Below are 21,224 nucleotides of genomic sequence, written 5' to 3' on the forward strand. Positions count from 1 at the left end.
AGTTGTCAAAGCCGATATAACAGGAAAAAAAATGAGATATGTGCATATACCATGGACAAATCAAGTGTAGTGACTACTTAAAGTACCTTTCAGCCGTAATGAGAGGTTTAACCAGCTACATCAGATCCTCATGGGCCACAGATATTATTTGTTAACATATAAGGGAAACATAAGAGATGATAACCAAAAAATATCCACAGGTCAATTCAGGTATTTTTAAAAAAATTATAACAAAAAAAGACAAACTCAGCAAAAATATAGGATGTAAAGTCTATGCAAAGGAGCTCATAAACTTTACTTAGATTGTTCATTCATTCAGAATAATTAAGCTCAGTTCTAGCAAACTTGGTTTTTTGGTTTTATAATCTAAAGCGGATTAGAACTGACTACATGAGGATCATATTGTTAGTTTTTCATTTAATATATATTGAACACTTCTCTGTGTCATCAGCATTCCTCTGAAACAGATTTTGAAAAAAAGATTGCATAGCACTCAGTGATACGGATTTACAGATTTTGAAATCAACTTCCATTGCCATTTAGATTGTTTCTGATATCTCTCTTTTAGAACCAACATTGTGATGGATTTTGCTAAATGATGATTTTTGTCTTCTCCAATTATTTTTTAGAATGGCAGTCCCCAACCTTTTTGGCATAGGGACTGGTTTCATAGAAGACAATTTTTCCAGGGATGTTGGGGATAGGGGAATGGGTTTCGGAATAAAATGGGTCTGCCTCACATCATCAGGCATTAGATTCTCATAAGGACCATGCAACCTAGATCCCTCACATGCACAGTTCACAATAGGGTTCATGGTCTTGTGAGAATTTAAGGCTGCCACTGATCTGAGAGCAGGCAGAGCTCAGATAGTAATTATCGCTTCCCTGGCCACTCACCTCTTGTTACACCTGTTATATATGTATATATATACATATTGGTACATATGTATACATATAATTGGTACATTATTCAGCAAATGTGTGGCACCACTTTGTGTAAGATAACCGATTTATTTGGAGCCATCACAATAAAAACTGTGCTGAGATAGAGAGAGAGGATGGACTGGCTGAGGCAGTGAAGCCTTCTGTGAGGAGCAGAGAGGACATTTGAGCTCAAACCTGAGGGACGAACTGAGTCAGCAGAAGTGGAGTGTTCCAGGCAGAGGGAATAGCAAGTGCAAAGACCCTAAATTAAGAAAGAGCTCTGGGGTTCAGAGAATTAAAAGAGGGTTGATGTGCCAAGATCTCAGGGAGGAAGGGAGGAGTTTGAGTTTATCTCCAAGAAGTAGGGCCAACGGCCAACTGGTTCTTTTGTAGGAGTTTGTGGGCCATGATATAGATTTTGGACTTCATCCTACATGTAGACAGAAGACATAAAAGCAGAGGAGTAATAAGATGTAATTTATATCCTGTGACAAGCAATGGATTGTAGGAGTGGCTGAAATGGGTTCCTGCAGATTAGAAAGCTGGTCACTGCATTAGCCCTGGTGAAAGATAAAGGTGGCTCAAAATAGGGACACAAGAAGTGGAGATGGTGAGAGGCAGTCAGGTTGGGTTATGTTTTGGAGGTAGAGCTTTCAAGGACATGATGGATTTGATGTGTGCCTGAAAGAAAGTGAAGGATCAATTATGACTCCTCACTTTGGGGCTTGAGAAAAGTGTGCATTTAATGGTTTAGTTGCTGTTGTTCCAACTAGATACAACTTCCATGAGGACAGGGACTTTTTCTCCTTTATTCACTATTCATACCCACTAGCACAAGGCATGCTAAGCTAGAGAGGAGGTGCCCCAAAGTATTTTTGAGTAGTTATTATAAAGCATTAACACATGATTTAAATTATTTGCCGAATACATTTCCCCTTAGGTTGCATTTTTTTATTTTTTGATAGTTTAATATTCAGAAGCTCTAATTATATTTAGATTTGTGATACTTTTTTTTTTTTTTTTTTTTTGAGACGAAGTCTCGCTCTGTGCCCAGGCTGGAGTGCAGTGGCGCGATCTTGGCTTACCGCAACCTGCGCCTCCCGGGTTCAGGTAATTCTCTTGCCTCAACCTCCCGAATAGCTGGGATTACAGGCATGCACCACTGCACCTGGCTAATTTTTTTGTATTTTTAGTAGAGATGGTGTTTCACCATGTTGGCCAGGCTGGTCTTGAAATCCTGACCTCAGGTAATCCATCCGTCTCGGCCTCCCAAAGTGCTAGGATTACAGGTGTGAGCCACTGCCCCTGGCCTTTGTGATGCATTTTTATTTTGATTTTTTATATAAATTTATGTCCATTTATTTATTGCTTCGTGATTCTTTTTTGTGTCTAAAATATCACTCCCTGCTCAAAAGTTTGATTAATAATCAATTTTGCTTCTTATAGTTATTATTTTGTGTTTAATTCTTTAAAAAATCTGAAATTTATTTTTTAAATGATACAAAATAAGAACTAAAATAGATTTTTTCTAACTTTATTGTTTATTAAATTCTTACAAATGGTAGTCTATTGCTAAATGTACTGGATAGTGTTTTTATTGTGTGATTTTCTCCAATGCTTGGAATATATGCACTTTTGGTATATATTTAGATATATATTCAGGTTGGACTATAGTATTTTTTTGCAACTCATATAATTGTTTATTCTGTACGTGCTTTAGAGGTACACTCTAACAGGGTAGCCACTAGTCACATATAGATATTTAAATATAAATTAATTAAAATTAAACATAATTAAAAATTCTGTCTCTCAATCTCATTAGCCCTATTTCCAGTGCTCAAAATTGACACTGGGGCTAAGTAGTACCCATATTAGACAATGCAGAATTATAGAATATTTCCATCAGCAAGCAAAGTTCTCTTGGACGGTGCTGCTCTAGGGAGTCTTTTTTTTTTTAAGTTTCTAAAAATTCCCCAAGGAATTTTAGAATTGAAGACCATGATATATTTACTTTGGGGATTATTGGTATCTTGATAATATTTGGTTTCTACTTCTAGGAATGTATTATGCAGGCACATTTATAAAACAGACTCTTTATTTTCTCATTAAGTTTTGTGATTTTTTTTTCAATGCCATCTGTATTTTTGGTCAAGATTAATTCTAGGAGTTTTTTACTGTTTGAAATTATTTAATCATTAAATACAGACTTAATTTAATAATCATTTAATAAGTTTTACATTCTTCCTTCAGTCATTTTTCAATTTTGGTATTCTACTTAAAATTTTTAAAATTGAACAAGATTTTTAAAAGTAATTTTGTGTTTAATGTATTTTCAAGTTTGTTAGTATAACATTCTGCTTGATGTTTAAAAAAAATGTTTTACTGCCTTTTGCTGTTTAAATTGCATGTACTTGTATTTACCATTTTTCTAATAAATTTTCAAAGTTTAAAAGATTTTTAAGATTTCCCATACTTTTTCTAGAGAATCTCAGGGCCATCCTGCTCTGAGGCACTCTGAGACTTTAAGATGATTCTGTATGTTCTTACCATGACCTGCCAGGTGCATTTCATCATTTGCCTTCAGGTCATCTTACTTGTTTTTGGAGTTTTACCAGTTGTTTTGATGTGTCTCCTAGGTACTCTGAAGTTAGAAAACTGGTAATAGGGGAAGCCAGTATTTGAACCCCAAACTTTCAAAACCATATTACTTACACTTTTTATGAAAAGGGGTACTTACACTTTTTAAAAAAGTTGTCTTTAAGAAAAATTTGATTTTAAAATTGTATTTAATTTCCAATTACACTGCATTGTAATAACATTTGATTTTTAGAAACTATTGAGCTTTGGAATTCCTGTTGTTTCATCAGTGTTTGTAAGTAGTTTATGGAATCTTGTAAAGATTTATTCCCTGTTTTTAGGAAACAGCATGGTAACACGTAATTTTGTGATGTAGGTGTTAATCATGAATTGTGTTCAAATTGTTTATATCCTTATTTTTTGTTTCCTCAATATGGCATTGTAGTAATAATTTGTTAATATTCTTCACTCAATATAGTATTGCTGTTGGTGTATTTTAACCAAAGTACAATAATTTTCATTTGCTAATTTCTTAAATCTTATGTGATGCCAATATTGTCAGCCTTTCTATATTTTCCTTTTATGTCGACTTCTAAAATCTTGCCTATTGTTTCATTTGGAAGCATCTTTAACATATTAAGATGTTTATCAAGTAAAAAATTAATGTGCTTTTTTATTCTAATCTTCAATTTGTTCAATTAAATTTATTCTGTTCATCCTCTTAACTATTGCATTTTATTTTAGTGTTCCTAATGATTATACTTTAATTTTGTCTTTATTGAATGTATTATTAATTCTTGTTTTAGTGTCTTTAAACATGTGGAGGACAGGAATCCTATTCAGTGGTATCTGAAAATATTGCCCAATTGGTTTAAAAAATTTATTTTTATCTAATTATCAAAATCAAAATAATTTAACCCGTCTTTAGAGAGGAATAAAAATGGGATCCTTTGGCTTCTTTTCAGCCCCACTTCCCTATTCTCTATTAATCTAATCTGTGTTTACTAACCTTGGTAAAATTTAGTTCCTCTTTTAATATGTATTGTCTAATATTTTATTTTGTTAAATTAGTCCCAACAAGCATTTAGACTCATCAAAATCAAACTTTTATTTGTAATTTGACATTTATAAAAAATTATCCTTTTATCTTTAGCTAGTTTGTGGTCCCTACAAATTACTGTTTAAGCACAGTTTTGCCATTCTTAGTGGCAAATTATTTACCACTGTTGAGAGAACATCTTTTAATAAAGTCTATAGAAATTATACCTTATGATGTAGTTTCTGAGAGCCAGAAGATTGGAGACTGTTTTGGTCAACATTACACATAAATTTCAGAGTTAACTGAATATCATGTTCTTTCATAACCTTTCCCTTGCAAAGTTATGCTAGCTTTCATTTCTTTTGTTGTTCTTAATTTTTTTCTTTGTAGGTGGTCTATTTTGGTAGAGTGCTAGTTTTGGGGATAGAAAGGTAGACCGGGGGATAGAAAGATGATTCTTTACTCTTGCTATTCAAAAACATAACAAAGATAAACTTAGTGTTGAGTTTGTTTTCCTTAATCTCAAATATGGGGGCTTTCTTCAGGCCTGGAAATTCATAATTATGTGTAAATCCTTTGTGTTACACCTACTGCTAATTCACCATTTTCTATTTACTTAAATGTAAATAGAAATGTAGGATTATGTATTATTAGTGGGTCCAGCTCTGTAATCCATCTTCCCTGGTTTTTCTTTACCACCTGTCATCTTTTTAATCTGTTGTTATTATTTTCTGCATTCTCATGCTGTTTGTCATAATTTGTCATCAGCATCACTAATTCAATTTTTCTGCGTTATCAAATGTGCTATATATTGTCTATCATTGTACTTTTTATTTGGGCTATTGTGATTTTTATTGTAGTGCTTCTTATGTTTTGTTTATTTGAAAGAAGGGCTCCAAAAATCTTACAGAAAACATGAAGTAGATTTTTTAAAAATTATTTTATAAAGTAATTATTTTAAGGAGAAGAAAGTTGAGACTTTTTTTTTTCAGTCATTAGCATGTTGTTTGTCCTATGTTCCACACTTTTCCTCCAGCTAGAACTCCCAACTCCTAGGTGCACTTAACATATACATTTTTAACAGAGATACAGCCTGGCTCTAAAGCAGAGGATTAATGGACTTTAGGATTTTTATGATCTCCTTCAGCTTTGTCTTGGTTGCCGATTATTTCTCCTCCTTAGAGATGAAATGGTAAAGTTAGGATGACTCAGCGTGCAGTGTCTAGCATGATTCCTGGCCAGGCACAGATGGATACTCAATTCATGCTGTTTTCTCCTTATTGATAGTTCCTGGTAATATTTATGATCTCCCTGGCATTGCAAACAGAACAAAATTGCCATACACTTGGAGGGCTAGTCATGCTAAGGGACTTTGATGGTTATTGGTGTTAAAACAACAACAACAACAACATAGATTTGGCCCTAGGCGCTCGGTTCTTACTACAGGTAGTCAAAAATGAAACAGTTTAAAGGAGATATCAAAATGATTTAAGAAGCTGAAGGACAAGTTGCTTCTTTCCAGAACTGAGAATATGTGTGCTCTTTCATCTTCTGTGTGCAGGACTTTTTCTTCAGCCAGTTCCAGGAGGATTTTTTAAGAGAGTGGCTTTGCGGCCTCATCCACTGGAACATATTGGAAGTGTACCACTATATATTGTGGAAAATAGAATTTATTATCTAACCTATTTTAGATTTTTTTTCACTGGAACAGATTCATTCCTCATTTTCCCTCTTTGTTTGAGATTTAATGGTTGAGTTAGTGATCTGCCACATTCTATTTGACGTCTTATTACTTGGTGATCCTGGATATAAAAGATGTTACTGTAAAGGAGAGGTTGCTTTTTTAAATTTTAACTCAGCACGTATGAATCTGAATTTTTCCTTATTTTTTTTTTTGTCAATCTGTGCAGTTCTTAAGTACTTTTACCAAATTTAAGACAACTCAGCTCACTTCGAGTCATGTTAAATAGTCAAATTAACTCTAACCTCCTCAGTGAAGGAACTTCTTTCCCAATTTTGCAACTTTCCCCAACATACATACACATACACTTTGAACTTTATTCTCCACTTCACATATTGCCTTTCAAAAGTTTGTGAAAGATTCAGTAGCTGTGCGTGGAGTCCTGGTAGATTTCTTGAGAATATTTTAGATCCTGAACTCATTAACAGCTCATAAAAACATCAGATATACCTGCCTTTCCACTGTAACTCTCGATAACAGGCCACTTATTATATAGTAAAAACAAATCCAAAAATACAGGTAATGATTTCCAGAACCTAATTTAGAGCTGCCTCATTTGTGCCACAGTTAACCCTCCAAGAACTCTGGGAAGCATGATGAAATGGAATTCCCCCACAATTTCTTCATGAGCCAAGTCTCCATATGACACATGAATAATTGGCAAGTGCAGTGAGTAAAATAAATAGTGAAATTGATATCATATGTCTGTTCACATGTGGAAACAAGGCTTCTTAGGAAATAATGCTATAGAATTAGAGTCAAGTTTTCTATTGGGGGATATGCCAGAACCCCAGGTAGGACAAGGATGTTCCTGAGCAAAGTAGACATAAAATATGGAGGGAATAAAATGACCTCAGGGGTTTGCTGATGTGAGATAATTGTCCACTCTTTTTTTAATTTTTTTTTAGTTTTATTATTATTATACTTTAAGTTTTAGGGTACATATGCACAATGTGTAGGTTTGTTACATATGTATACATGTGCCATGTTGGTGTGCTGCACACATTAACTCATCATTTAGCATTAGGTATATCTCTTAATGTTATCCCTCCCCCCTCCCCCACCCCACAAGAGTCCCCGGTGTATGATGTTCCCCTTCCTGTGTCCATGTGTTCTCATTGTTCATTTCTCACCTATGAGTGAGAACATGCAGTGTTTGTTTTTTTGTCCTTGTGATAGTTTGCTGAGAATGATGGTTTCCAGCTTCATCCATGTCCCTACAAAGGACATGAACTCATCGTTTTTTATGGCTGCATAGTATTCCATGGTGTATATGTGCCACATTTTCTTAATCCAGTCTATCGTTGTTGGACATTTGGGTCGGTTCCAAGGCTTTGCTATTGTGAATAGTGCCTCAGTAAACATATGTGTGCATGTGTCTTTATAGCAGCATGATTTATAGTCCTTTGGATATATACCCAGTAATGGGATGGCTGTGTCAAATGGTGTTTCTAGTTCTAGATCCCTGAGGAATCGCCACACTGACTTCCACAATGATTGAACTAGTTTACAGTCCCACCAACAGTGTAAAAGTGTTCCTATTTCTCCACATCCTCTCCAGCACCTGTTTTTTCCTGACTTTTTAATGATCGCCATTCTAAGTGGTGTGAGATGGTATCTCATTGTGGTTTTGATTTGCATTTCTCTGATGCCCAGTGATGATGAGCATTTTTTCATGTGTTTTTTGGCTGCATAAATGTCTTCTTTTGAGAAGTGTCTGTTCATATTCTTTGCCCACTTTTTGATGGGGTTGTTTTTTTCTTGTAAATTTGTTTGAGTTCATTGTAGATTCTGGATATTAGCCCTTTGTCAGATAAGTAGGTTGCAAAAATTTTCTCCCCTTCTGTAGGTTGCCTGTTCACTCTAATGGTAGTTTCTTTTGCTGTGCAGAAGCTCTTTAGTTTAATTAGATCCCAATTGTCAATTTTGGCTTTTGTTGCCATTGCTTTTGGTGTTTTAGACATGAAGTCCTTTAAACAAACAATGTGGAAAGGATTCCCTATTTAATAAATGGTGCTGGGAAAACTGGCTAGCCATATGTAGAAAGCTGAAACTGGATCCCTTCCTTACACCTTATACAAAAATTAATTCAAGATGGATTAAAGACTTACATGTTAGACCTAAAACCATAAAAACCCTAGAAGAAAACCTAGGCAATACCATTCAGGATAATGATCCACTCTTATTGTGACCCTCACTCTCTTGAAGGAGGGTCATAACTCAGATCTGCTTCACTTGACCGTTCTCAGGTTTAGAAAACAAATTGGTGTGTCCCAATGTGGGATCTGTGTTAGAATAACCTGGATGGCAGACTGAAAGTGCTGATTCCTGGGTCCTATCCTAGAGCTGCTAAATTTTTGAGAGTGGGGCTTGAAAGGCTACGTTGTAATCAAACTTTCGGTGTGAATATATTACACACTATAAAGTTAATGTACATAGGGGAGGCCTAGAGGATATGACTAGGGATAAAGTAGTGAATGGCAGAGGCAATAGTAGGCACCATAATATTTTTCTAAAAATGCAGATGGAACCTGACTACATTTTCATAAAACTCTTCTACACATTTTTGAGACTTGAGCCAAACGTTAGCCTGACTGCGAGATAGAACAGTGGAATGAGGAAGGTGGTGTGGTGTGGTGTGCTGCTAGGCAACAGGTGAATGAGTATTTCCTTCCTTTTTGCTATCAGAAAACATAGGGCCACAGCTGGGGGTTGTGGGGTGGGTATCAGATTAAATGCTTTAATTTTTTTTTTTTGCATTTGCTGATAGGATTTACTTGTTTATATTTTTATAAGCCAAGAGTAAAATATTTTAAGTGTATCAAAACAGGGGATGGGTGGTGAAAGAATGATTTTCTAAACAGTGGCAGGGAAATAATAACTGAACTAGAAAAAGATTATTCACACATAAAAACCAATATATTTTACTTCACGCTATTTACACTATGCTGGTTGTAGTTATTAGTGGCTCAGTGGCAAATCAGAATTACAACAAAGAACAGTAACAGAAACAAACCAAAAGCAAACTAAAGAAAAGCATTAATTCATGTTTAAGGCAACTATTTGAAAACAGGAAAATGTTTATTCATAGATCTATTCCAGTTAAATGTATTTGTCTGTCTCTGAGGTCTTAGAAACCGTGGATTTAAGAGCAACGTGAATTAAATGTCCAGGAAGGTGCAAAATCCCCCGTACTTGTTGCCAATGTACTGAAGGTTAAGTAAGTCCTGACAAGTCTAATATTCTGGAATTATCTTGAGGAAAGGGATGTGCATTTTTTTCGGTTCAAGTAAGAGAGGGCTATTGGTTGAGTAGCTGCTGATGAGAACCTTTCTGGGTCTTCATTAAGTAGAAGCTATTAAATTAACATTGAAATAAGAACTTTACAACTTATCCCCTTCAACAGATTTGGTAAATGCATTTTGACTCTTACAGTTTAAGGGAGAAAATGAAATTCCATTCAATTGGAAAAGAAGCTACTAAGCCTGGTTTTCTTCCTGCATATGATGCCATGTAGACGCTTATATCAGGAGTGCATAGGTATGTGTCTCAGGGAGGCTGGCACAGAGTTTATGATACAAGTATTGGAGTACTGTGAGCTGCCAGAGGAAAGTTCATTTATGTGAGCTCTCCACCTTTTGGCTTACCCTATAACTTCTGTCTGTAAAGATGCTTGCTTTTATTCTATTGTAGGCTTTGTTGTCAAAGGCAGGGGTTATTTTCTTTTTAAGATAGCCCTTAGATGCTTCCTCCAGGTTGCGATTGCTTGAGCAGGGTGGGCAAGCTAGTTTTGTTATCACTGACACCCTACCCGCTCTCCTAATTCTCCAGAGAGTAAGTGTTCTTAAAAATATAGCTATATCGAATGCCTCTGTGTCTTTAGACACTCTTTTAATGTGCTAGTATAAAGTAAAAGTCTTTTTGAAGATATGTTTTATAGGGAAGTGCTTTTGGGAGCCTCTTGAGATGTTCACTGGTACTGAATCGAGGTAGCTTTATGGTGGTTTAATGACAACATAGAACACTTGTAATAAAGTTCCGTGTTGATATGTGTCCCAGGGCATGTTATAATTAGAGCGGATTGAACATGTTGATTTTGTTTTCCCCTCCGCTCACATGGCCCCCTTCATCTTGTCAGGGTTTTGCAACTTGAGATCTGTCAGAGGTTTTCTTCATCCCGTAAAGATGAAAGAGATCTGTCACAATGGGAATTTGGAAAATTACACATACACCTGTGAAATTAGCGAATTTGTATAAAGTTTGTATTCCAACCCATAAGCGGGATCTACAACAATGCTTTGTTTTGTGTGAGGATTTTTTTTTTTTTCTGGCTGTGCAAAGAACAAGTGTGCAGGACTGTACAGGCTTAGAGAGAATATTCATCATTATTTACTGTGTCAAACTCACAAGGAGGGCCAAATTGGCGGTGTTCCAGGAGCAGGAGGCACACCTATTTGTGAAAAATGGAACAGATTTCTGTCGTTGCCCTCACTTTGACTATTTGGTTCAAGGTGGTGGTGGTGCTAAGACATGTCATTTTGTTAGCCACGTATGTGGGTTAACAATGAAGGCTGGCTATGTTGCTGTCCTGTAAAATCCCACAGACTACACTTGGTTTGTGCATGAACCTGATTATAATAAGGTATTGGAGTGAGGAATGCTGAGCAGTGGAACATGTGTGTGATCTGGCCAGGACCTGTCCCCTTAATCTGATTGTCATTAATTGATTAACCAGCTTTACCTGGTCGGACAGAGTACCCTTGCTCATGTCTCAGGAAATGTTAGGCCCTCAAAAGAGGGGATGAAGAGAATGCTTTTGCTGTTGGAAGGTCTTGCTCTTCAAAAGACTCAAACAGCATGCCATAATTTTAAAAAATTGACATACTGTCCCCTAGCTTTGTTTTCATGTCATAGCCACACAGTGGAAGGTTCTTTAGTAAAACAACATCTGGTCAATTGTTTGTATTATCCAGGACTCCTGGCAGATGTGTATAACTAACATTTGAGATCAGCCTGAAGTGGCTACAGGTCTATTCTATCCCAGAATCATCTGAAAGAATGTTGTCATTTGAGCATTTGCTGGACTCTCTGACGTTATTTGGAAGAACAATTAACCAGCACTAAATGAGTAAACCTAACCTGCCACTTATCAGGATTTGTCCAGGTGAAAGGCAGGTTGATTACAGATCATCAGTTGCAGTACACAAAGTGTCTCTCCATAATTGAAGAAAGGACTCTGTATAAACTGTAAATTATTGTACTCTTTGTATTAAATGACAATAGTGTAATAAATATAATTTATACTATTACAAAGTGACTTTGGGATAGCATTTTTATTCCAGCACAGTTGTTCTCAAACTTGAGCATACATCAGAATCACCTACAGGATTTGTTAAAACACAGATTGATGGCCCCACCCCACAGAGTTTCTGAAATCGGTAGATCTGGAGTAGGGTCCATTTCTAATTTGCCTTTCTAACAAGTTACCAGGTGATGCCTAATGCTGCTGGTCCAGGTACCAAACTTGGAGAACCCTGTGGGCTGATAAACTGCTTGTAATCAGCCAACGAAGCCAGGCATCATTTTGGAAGCAGTTATTTTATTAAAATTTCTTTTTGGAATGTTTTATCAATAATTAATTGCATAGGAAAAGAATCGCTTTAATAGGGCAGAATCAGAGTGGTATTCTAAAATGGAGGATTATAAAAGAGAAATTGACCTACTTGATGAAATGTGGGCTAGATACAAATTGTATTAATTTAGAAGAAAAAAAGTTTACATATGCAATGACTAAAACCCGATGCAAAATTTTTTGTTGATTTTCTTCTCTAATTAAATGTTTCCCCCTCACATCTTTGTAGTGAATGGATTATCTTTTCTTCATTTCCTTCATGTAGCTGTATTGTTACACATGAAACAAAGAAACGTATGCTGAATGTTTTTAAGGACCACTCTTAATTCATTTTTGCCCTATGAAATGATTTAAGAAACTTGGTCGCCAAAGCTCTTTTTTAGTGTTGTTTGGCTACTGCTTCTGTTGTTGTTTCAATTTAACCTGTACATTGTCTGATTTGCTCTAGCAAGAGAAGGAAATATAAATCCATTCTGGAGTTAAAAGACTCCATGCCCCATTTAAAACATTCTTTTATACCTATTTTTAAAAATAACTTAGAAATCACTTCCCTTTTACTTGTACTAGCTTAACTTTGTTATATAAACATATAGGGTATTATCCACTAATTTTTGATGTAAATGTATTTGGTAGTTTTGCAGAATGCAGTTAGATAAGAATAGTAGCAATATTTTGATGGTGCTTTGAAATTTCTAAAGAAAGTGTGTATGTGGTATCTCGTAGAAGTCTATAAAGTTATAGATTTTGATTAATTCATTTATGCCACATAATATATATAAGGAGTTCTGTGTATAGGTTCAGATCCTTTCCTTTCTTACTCATAAGTGCTTTTAAAAAATTCTGACATCCTACATTCATGCTTTTGATGTTTTTGTCATGGTAGCAGTTCTCACTTTGGGGAAAAAAAAATTGCTGCTTGTCTTATCCCACATCTTGAAGCTGACTTCTAGCAGGCTGAGAGTACATTGAATAACCAGGAAAGGACCATGGATTTCACACTGTCCAGTGGGATAAACTTTCTCCAACGATAGTAAAAATAATAATAATTTGACACTGTGTCTAGATTTTTTTTAAAATTTGCCCAGTATTCTCTCACTTTGATTTGGTCTCCAACTTTATTATAATTAACTTCAATTGAAAAATCCTTATTTTGGTAAATATTAAGTGCCTTGGCTAAATGCAAGGTAATATTCTTGCTGCTTTCAGTTGCAAATGTGGGTAAGATAGAATTATAACAGAGGAAGTAAGAAAAATGCACGGATAGCTGGAATCTAGGGTATTATATGAGAAGCCTTTCCTGCCCACCCTGCCACCAGTCTCATGTCTTGTGAATATAAAGTTTGTCTCCTTAACTGGATTATCCACTCACTTTGGGCTGGGGCCCTCTCATCTTATACATTGTTGTTATCTCAGTGCTTGTCACAGTGCCTATCATGTTTAGCACCCTCAGTAAATATTATTTAAGTGGATAATGAATAAGTTAATGAATCAATAAATACATAAAACTCTCATAAAGAAAAGAGAATAAGCTAGTATATAATGCCTTTCATCTTTTGTACTTATTTTCTGTTAGGGGCTTTTTATTATTGAAATATATCTCAATCATATAAAAATACATCATTTTGGTAATGAATATACTTTTATATTTTTTTCTTGATAGGGTTACCATCTTCAATAGACTGATATAACTTTATAGGACTCTGGACTGAGACCTGATTACAAAATATTTGAATTTCAATGCCATCTCTGTCGCTAACTTCCTGGGTCAATGCACAAGGCATGTACTAATGAACTGAATTTTCTCAATGCCTGAGTTACTTCCTGAGAGTAAATTAGTCATTAGAGATTCTAGTTCAAATTTGCCTGTATTTCTTCCCCTGACTTTATTTTTCCTGTGATATCAGTGTTTAATCTACTATGTAAGATTAGTTGCTGCTTGCGAGGCTTGCACATGTTCTAAGAAAAATTGTTTTCTTGTTAGCATCATTCAGTTAATTTGAAGGTTCTCAAAGCAAGGCATTTTGGGGGGAATAATATTTACATAATTTAAATTGTTTTCAAGTTTATATACAAAAACTGTTAATACCACCATCTATAAAAATGGCCAAAGACTTTGTAGCAAAGAATATTACTCCATTTTTATAAGATTAAAGAGTACATTTTTTCTCCCTAAAGAAACAATTTGAGTAAGACCCGACCCCTTCCCCTTCATTTTACAATGGTGTGTGGTCAAATTGAATTCTCCATTAAAAATTCTCTAATATCTTTTTTTTGCATTAACATTTCAAAACTCAATTTAAATATTCACAGATCTCGTTTTTAATAAACTTAACGAAATTCAGGTAATTTCCTTCAACTTTCTTGATTGAAGGACAGCAGTTGGTACAGATATAAAAAAGATGTACAGCTATGAGCAAAAGCTCAAAATCAATTATATATAAGAAATAACATAACACATGGAAAGAAATTAATCAAAAAGAAGAATTTCTACTATATGATTCTCTGGTCTGCTACCTGCAGGCAACAAATGTAAATGAAAAAAATCAACATTCTTCTGGCAGATAAGAGAAAAATTAATAAAAATGTTTCCTTCTTGCTAGATCCCCTGATGCCACTATTGTTAAAAGTGAGTGACTGCAGGAAGAACTTGCTCGTTTAAAATAGTATTTTTTCTTAGACTACAGAAATAAGATTTTATTCTTGCTGTTAAGCTCAATTACATGAGTTAGTATGGGTTTGCACTGTCCAAAGAGTGTCCCTCTTCTCTGCCCCTTCTCATTAAATGGCTCTGTGGGATATGCATGAGACAGATGTAATAAGAACTGAGTGAGAAGCATTTTGAGGTGTGCCTACAGGGTAATGATTCATGAGAAAGTCTGTGTGTAGCAGCTGAGAACTCTGAGAGAGGAACTACTAAGAGCCACAAGATATGCCCCAGATAAAATTAGTAAAAACGTATTAGTAATTTCAAGCTAGAAACGTTCCTACTGTATAATTAAGAGAGGAGGGGAACATTTTCCTGGGATTTAGCTTTTTAATTTAGAGTCGGGTTATTTTTTTCCACAATACTAATTGAACAAACAGGACATATACGTACAGAACATATCATACTAAAATTTTCCTATTAGAAGAGCTTTATATTTTGTATTTTGTGAATGTTATCCTGAAATTAACAGAAATACAAGCCAAGAATACAGATTGTTAGGCAAGGAGACATCCAATTTTAGTGTCAGTCCACTCCTTTTCATCACATAGAAAATGTAACAAGTTTAAAATGAAAAGTCATATTTTAACTCCTTTTACCTATCAACTAAAATAGAGTATACCTATGTTGAGTTTTGATGTATTTGTGTATTTATATATTAATCATGAACCAGAATTTGTTTATCCCTTTTTTATATTTATATTTTGAAAGGTAGCATCATTTGACAAATGTGGCTCGATTATGATGTCACAATTCAAACACTATATGTATATATATATATATACATACACACACACACACACACATATATCTCGTGTTTAAATATATATGTATGTTTCTTCAGTTGTGTGATTTGGTGGTTCCTTTTGCTTTATATACATTAGAGATCTTTCTTTGCCTGCCCATTCCTTTGTGTGAGTTGGACCTTTTGCAAAAGAGTTTAAAAGAGCATGAAACAGGAGCTGGCAACTTGGGAGAACACCACCATTTTCATTTTCATTGATTAAGATTTTGAGAAATGTATTCCGTTGACATAGATTCTTTGTTCTGTGCACAAGTAAAATGACATAAAGTTTGTGATGGAAATTTTAATTTTTAATATTAATAATGCTATCTGATATTAAAATGATCCAAAATGGGATACATTGGGACGCTCTGGAATAAAAAGATTTGGAAATATTTGTGTGTTTTCGGGGCAAACTCACCTAGTGGAATTTCTATGCACACTGTGATGGATTATTGTAATTATTGGGAATGATAATATTTTAATGTGACTTTCATCCCACCTGTCAGTTGCAATCAAGGCTGCCCAGTATTCTGAAACAATCTCATTTTGCTAGGTGGCTAGTCTTGTGCAGCTTCTAGAATGCTTAGAATATTAATGCATGAAGAGGAGATTGAATACTTTCTGTAGTTCCATAATGACAGAGTGTCTTGTTTTAATCAAAAGGCATGCAATATCAAGCTGAAGTAATGTATAATACATTAATGCCAATAACTGTTTAAGAGAAAAGATCCCTTTTGGGGGATATTATATCAGAACCATAGAAGTTGGCATTTCTTTCCCCTGTTAATACATGATAATGTATATTAATTTTTGTAGAACTTAATTTCATCTTAGATGCTTCTTATTCTGAAGTGCTTTGAATTTATCTGAACAAAGACAATCTGACATTTAGGTGAGGATTGTTGTTCCATTTGTAGTAGGCTACCAAAGTAGAAAGTTATTATTGAGACAATGTCTGTTGAAATACATATGTATTTGATTTAATATTTACTATGTTGTTCTTTATCATTTCTTGCATTTCCTCATTGTTTTGCTTATTTTGCGTCATTTTCATCCTTATTATGCCTATATGTTTTCTCATCTCCCCTTTTTTTTTCTCAAATTTTCTTTGTCACCTTCTAGCTCTTACTCCAGTGGCTATGGATACATTTCAGGGATTTCTTTAACCCCCTGAAATTGTAGCAATAATTTTCTTATAAATTCATTTATCTGGGGGACTAAGTGCTCCATTAACTGCTTCTTAACCATGTAAATCCACTTTTTAAAATTTCATTTTATTCAGCTATTACATTACTAGTGTATAGGGTTAGACTATTTAATCTTTAATATCCCATTTGTCATTTACAAACTGCAGATCATTGAAACAACCACCAAATGAAAAATCATCCGATATACCCACCTTAGGCCCAGCTTGCACGGTGCAGCTGTTGGTACTGGCTAGATGAAAAGCTTCACTGTACATTGGGAAGTCCATTAGCGTCGTCAGGTGTGGTGAATCTACACTTCCCTTCTTATCTTCCGCTTTCTCTCCAGAGTGCAAAGGTAGCTGTGGCCAATTCAAATGGTCCTGAGTACACAATTGCCTCTCTTCTCTGAAAATGGAAGTACTTAGTACTACTTTGCACTCACCAGAATTTCCCAGTTATTCCCATTATTCAACCAGTATAGAATATGAGAGGATGCTTACTCATTTATTCTGAGAGACAGTGAACAGCGTTATGGGCCTAACATATAGCACCACTGTGTTCATAGCTTGAGGATGTAAAACTAATCACTAGCATTTTTAAATGAGGTAAATATTCATATTTATAAACATTGAGACTATTAATTCTGGTGAGTGTGTTTGAATATCTATAAATCAGAAGCAATTGAAGAGCTGAAATTCAGATTTCCTCACACTTGCCTGCCAAGTGGCCTCAATCAGAAGTAATTTTCTCCATGAGGGCACATGGAGCTCAGTCGTGAGCCTTTTCTGAGTAGATATTATTATTTGTGTCAAATTATGTGTGGTGATTTTTCTGAAGTGGACTTCTGTGCCCACTAATCCATACACAGGAGGTTCCTTCATTCCCTCCTTCATTGGTGCTATTAATTGTACTTGTGCTTCAAGTGTTTCTTACCCTTTTAAAATGTTAGTTTATGGCCACCGATTATCTGTAAGGTTTTCCTGTTAAAGAAACATGCAATATAGAGAGTAGAGTGAGATCTGATCTTAAACCATAAATACTATGCATTTTAAAAGAAACCTTTTTCCCAAAGCCTGATTTGATGGCATAGCTAAAGAAATGGTTAGTTATTTCACATTTTAAAGTACAGTAATTATATAAAGCTGACACTTGCTTTGGAAGAAATACAAGTTGGTCATCAAATGACCTTCCTATGGCCTGTTTTAAATATTGGCAATGAGATCTCATTTCAAAAAATTTTGAACAAATGAGCTTAGTGATTTTTCACCTTTTATTTGAATTTTGATAATTCATTTTTAAACATATAGGTGCTTCTTTTTAATTCTATGCTTGGAATTGCAAAGGAATAGCCAACATGTAAAATAAAACAACCCTGGAATATATAATATTAAGATCTTATCAAAAACCTTGATAAATAAAAGATTATTATATATAAATATACATATGTATCTGTATATATATAAAATTGCCATAACATGAATTTGACATTTAAGAATAAAAAAATGCTTTATGTGTACATTTTTCTTTCAAATTTTCCCATGAGCATTTCAATATAATTTTTAATACGATGATTAAATTTAAATTGATATCATACTATTGAAGCCAATTTGTTGTCGTTGAATATTTAAAACAATTATTCATTACGTATTATTCTTAGTAAATCCTCTTCTAAAAAAGTACCTATGCCTAGAATTTCATTTTGTAAAAGGAAAGCGTATATATTACTGTTAATTAAACATTGTATAATATGTATACATTCTTTTTATTATATACAGGCTTTTATAATTCAAGAGCATCCAGAAAAAAAAGACTTAGTTTTATATTTTTCATATTTTATATATGAAAATATCTGTTGGAGCTTTACTTTTCATTAGTAAAACTCAGAGTATATATTCCAAAAGAAGTATATATTTCAAAAGAAGTATATATTGTAATTTCTGTTATAACTGCTATTAAAAGCTACTTTACATGTTGATTTAGTGTGGGTATAAATTATGTAAATAAAAATAATAGTAATTAATTTAATTTTATTTTTGATAAGTCTATAAGACTATCTTTCTGACTTTGGGAAGGTGTCTAATATTTTGGTTGACTTTCAGTAATTTGTGAAGAGCAGCAAGAGAGTTTTCAATTTTTAAAGACTAGATCATTAAGCATCTATGAATAAATAATTATGTTAATATGAATTGACCTTTTTCTAAGTTACCTATGTTTTATAGTTTTGTTTCTGAAGCAATGCATGTATAACTACCAAAGAGTGGTTTTCATAGTGGGATATTAATAAAAAGTATTTTTAAAATCTCTTGTCTCCTGCCTGTAGTCCCAGCTTCTCCAGAGGCTGAGGTGGGAGGATCACTTAAGCCCAGGAATTTGAAACTGCAGCAAGCTGTGACTGCACCTCTGCATGCCAGCCTGGGTAACTGAGCCAGACCCTTCCTCAAAAAATAATAATAATCTTAAATTTTCACATTAACGTTTTCACTTATCAGTTGGAAACCCTATTCTAGTTAACTAACCTCATGAACTTCATTTTTCAAATCTACAAAATGAAAATAGTCATAATTCTCTTACTTACTTCACTGGATTATTTTAAAGATCATGTAAGAAAGTGCCTTGAATAGTATTTCGTTTTGTATACATACCACACAGTACATCCATGTAACACAACTGCACTTGTACCCCTTAAATTATACAAATAAAAAAATAGAAAGTGCTTTGAAACTCTTACATGAAACAAATGACATAGCTCATGTCTTCTTTTAATCAAATTTGTTGTTATAATTACATTTTTTGAAAAAAAATAAGGGAAATATTCTATTATAGTTCTCATTAGACTTAGCATTAATAATTGAACTTATCTCTTGAAATTATCAAATAAATGATTTAAGGATTGTAATATTTTACATTCTTACTATTTTATATATTCTTTGCTTGTCTTGCTCTTTGACATAATTATTCTAAAAGGTGAAAGATTATACATTTTAAACTTGAAACAGTTAATAAGATAAAATCTAATATGAGATGCATGACTTTTGAATGTGGTTGGTGCAAAAACAAAATCCATGGTTCTTTTAACCTTCTACCTTGAGCATACGGAATGTATAATAAAACACGATATGACCAGAGTTGGAATTAGGGCATCCTTTTCTTCTTAACATTTGCTCTTTTGTAGAATGAAAGGTAAAACACATTTTTTTAAAGGACAAAGAGACTCTGTAAGAAATTTTTAGTTGGATGTCCCTTCATTTAAACTTATCCAATTATTCTGTCTATGCCAAGGTGTCATATGAATTTAGTCCTTTTACAACTTGCTTTTTGGGGAAACACTAGATACAATACTTATTTATCTACATATATATATATAAATTGTAGTATATGCACTATTTTAAATTATTTATAAGATTGCTTCTTAGGCCCTGGAAATTTCCTAGCACATTTCTAAAAAGTGAGAGTGAGAGGCTGCCTGAGCTTTGAGTGTTTAGCCTGTCTGATGGGACTGCTGCCATGAGTGACAATTAGTACAAATTACCACAATTGTGTTCTTTGGATAAAATGCCACATCACTTCTTTAGGAGCAAATGCAGTTTCTACTTATTAAAATGAGTTGGTTACTTTGATTCTTTAGAGGCAGTCAGAAATTCACAATCAGCCCAGTGGTATTCCCATGTAGTCCACTTCAGATCGGTCTGAACAACTCCAGCCCTCCCTTTCCTTTCAATAAAATAGGTCCATTAATGTAGCGCACCTCACTCTCATTCTCTCCAAGGGAGTTGTATTTTTATTACTGAAAAAGTATCACATAAATACAAATTACATTTTTTCATTAGAAAACCACTTTTCATTTCAGAAAAAATTCAATTAATTATGAATAGGGTTATGCTTTCATCAGGGAGAGAAATATGTAATTTTTCTTCAAGCCTCAAACACATATAATGAAATCTTTTCTCAGAATCCACTCTTAAGATGGATTTTTAAAAGTATAGACTTTATTAAAATCTCAGTTCAATTAAAATGCATTCAATTACTTTAAATCTTTATTAAAATCTCAGGTAAAATTGTACAACAGTGTAAAAGAGACTTGTACTCTTTACCAGGCAGTTAATTCTAACAAATGAACATAAAGTGCACAGTTTTGCTCTTAAAGAGCGAATCAAAAAAATAAGTTTGGGGCTTGATGTTGGGGGTGGGGAAGCAATGGAGATGCAGGTTGCTTTCTATGTTATAACTTCTGACACTGGTTTCCTTGGATCTTTCATCATAGGTCATTGTTTCTTGTGTATATGGATGTGGCATTATCTTATGTGAGTCCCCTTGGTGGTACTACTTAGAGTATATTATTTTCCTCACCACTGTAACAAAAAAAGGCTCTATTTAAGGATTTTATTTCACTGTCTTCCTTGGATATTTTTGGTACAGTGTCCCTGATTCTTTTTCAAGGGCCACTTGAAGATGCCATTGAAGATGAGGAAGAAGAATGTCCATCAGAGGAAACAGACATCATCTCCAAAGGAGACTTTCCATTGGAGGAAAGCTTTTCCACAGAATTTGGGCCTGAAAATCTGAGCTGTGAAGAAGTGGAATACTTTTGTAACAAAGGTAATTGTTGATGGTTGGATGTAATATATGCGTTCAC

At 34.2% G+C, this 21,224-nt stretch overlaps 1 protein-coding gene across 6 annotated transcripts in view; it reads left to right on the forward strand.

Moving 5' to 3' along the window:
• Nucleotides 1–21,224, forward strand: part of ZFPM2 (zinc finger protein, FOG family member 2) — a 486,429-nt gene that overhangs the window by 77,057 nt on the left and 388,148 nt on the right. For 3 of the 6 annotated variants that reach the window (XM_009244022.4, XM_054518758.2, XM_054518755.2), the window contains exon 2: nt 21,029–21,187. The exons of 2 other annotated variants lie outside the window; for them this stretch is intronic. In XM_009244022.4, coding sequence (XP_009242297.3) covers nt 21,029–21,187 — 159 coding nt within the window. Of the gene's footprint in view, nt 1–16,716; nt 16,891–18,911; nt 19,008–21,028; nt 21,188–21,224 lie in introns of those variants that run through there. One more of the 6 variants, XM_054518759.2, reaches the window with a different exon arrangement.

This window comes from Pongo abelii, chromosome 7 (assembly GCF_028885655.2).
Source record: "Pongo abelii isolate AG06213 chromosome 7, NHGRI_mPonAbe1-v2.0_pri, whole genome shotgun sequence".
In the NCBI taxonomy this organism is placed as follows: Eukaryota; Metazoa; Chordata; class Mammalia; order Primates; family Hominidae; genus Pongo; species Pongo abelii.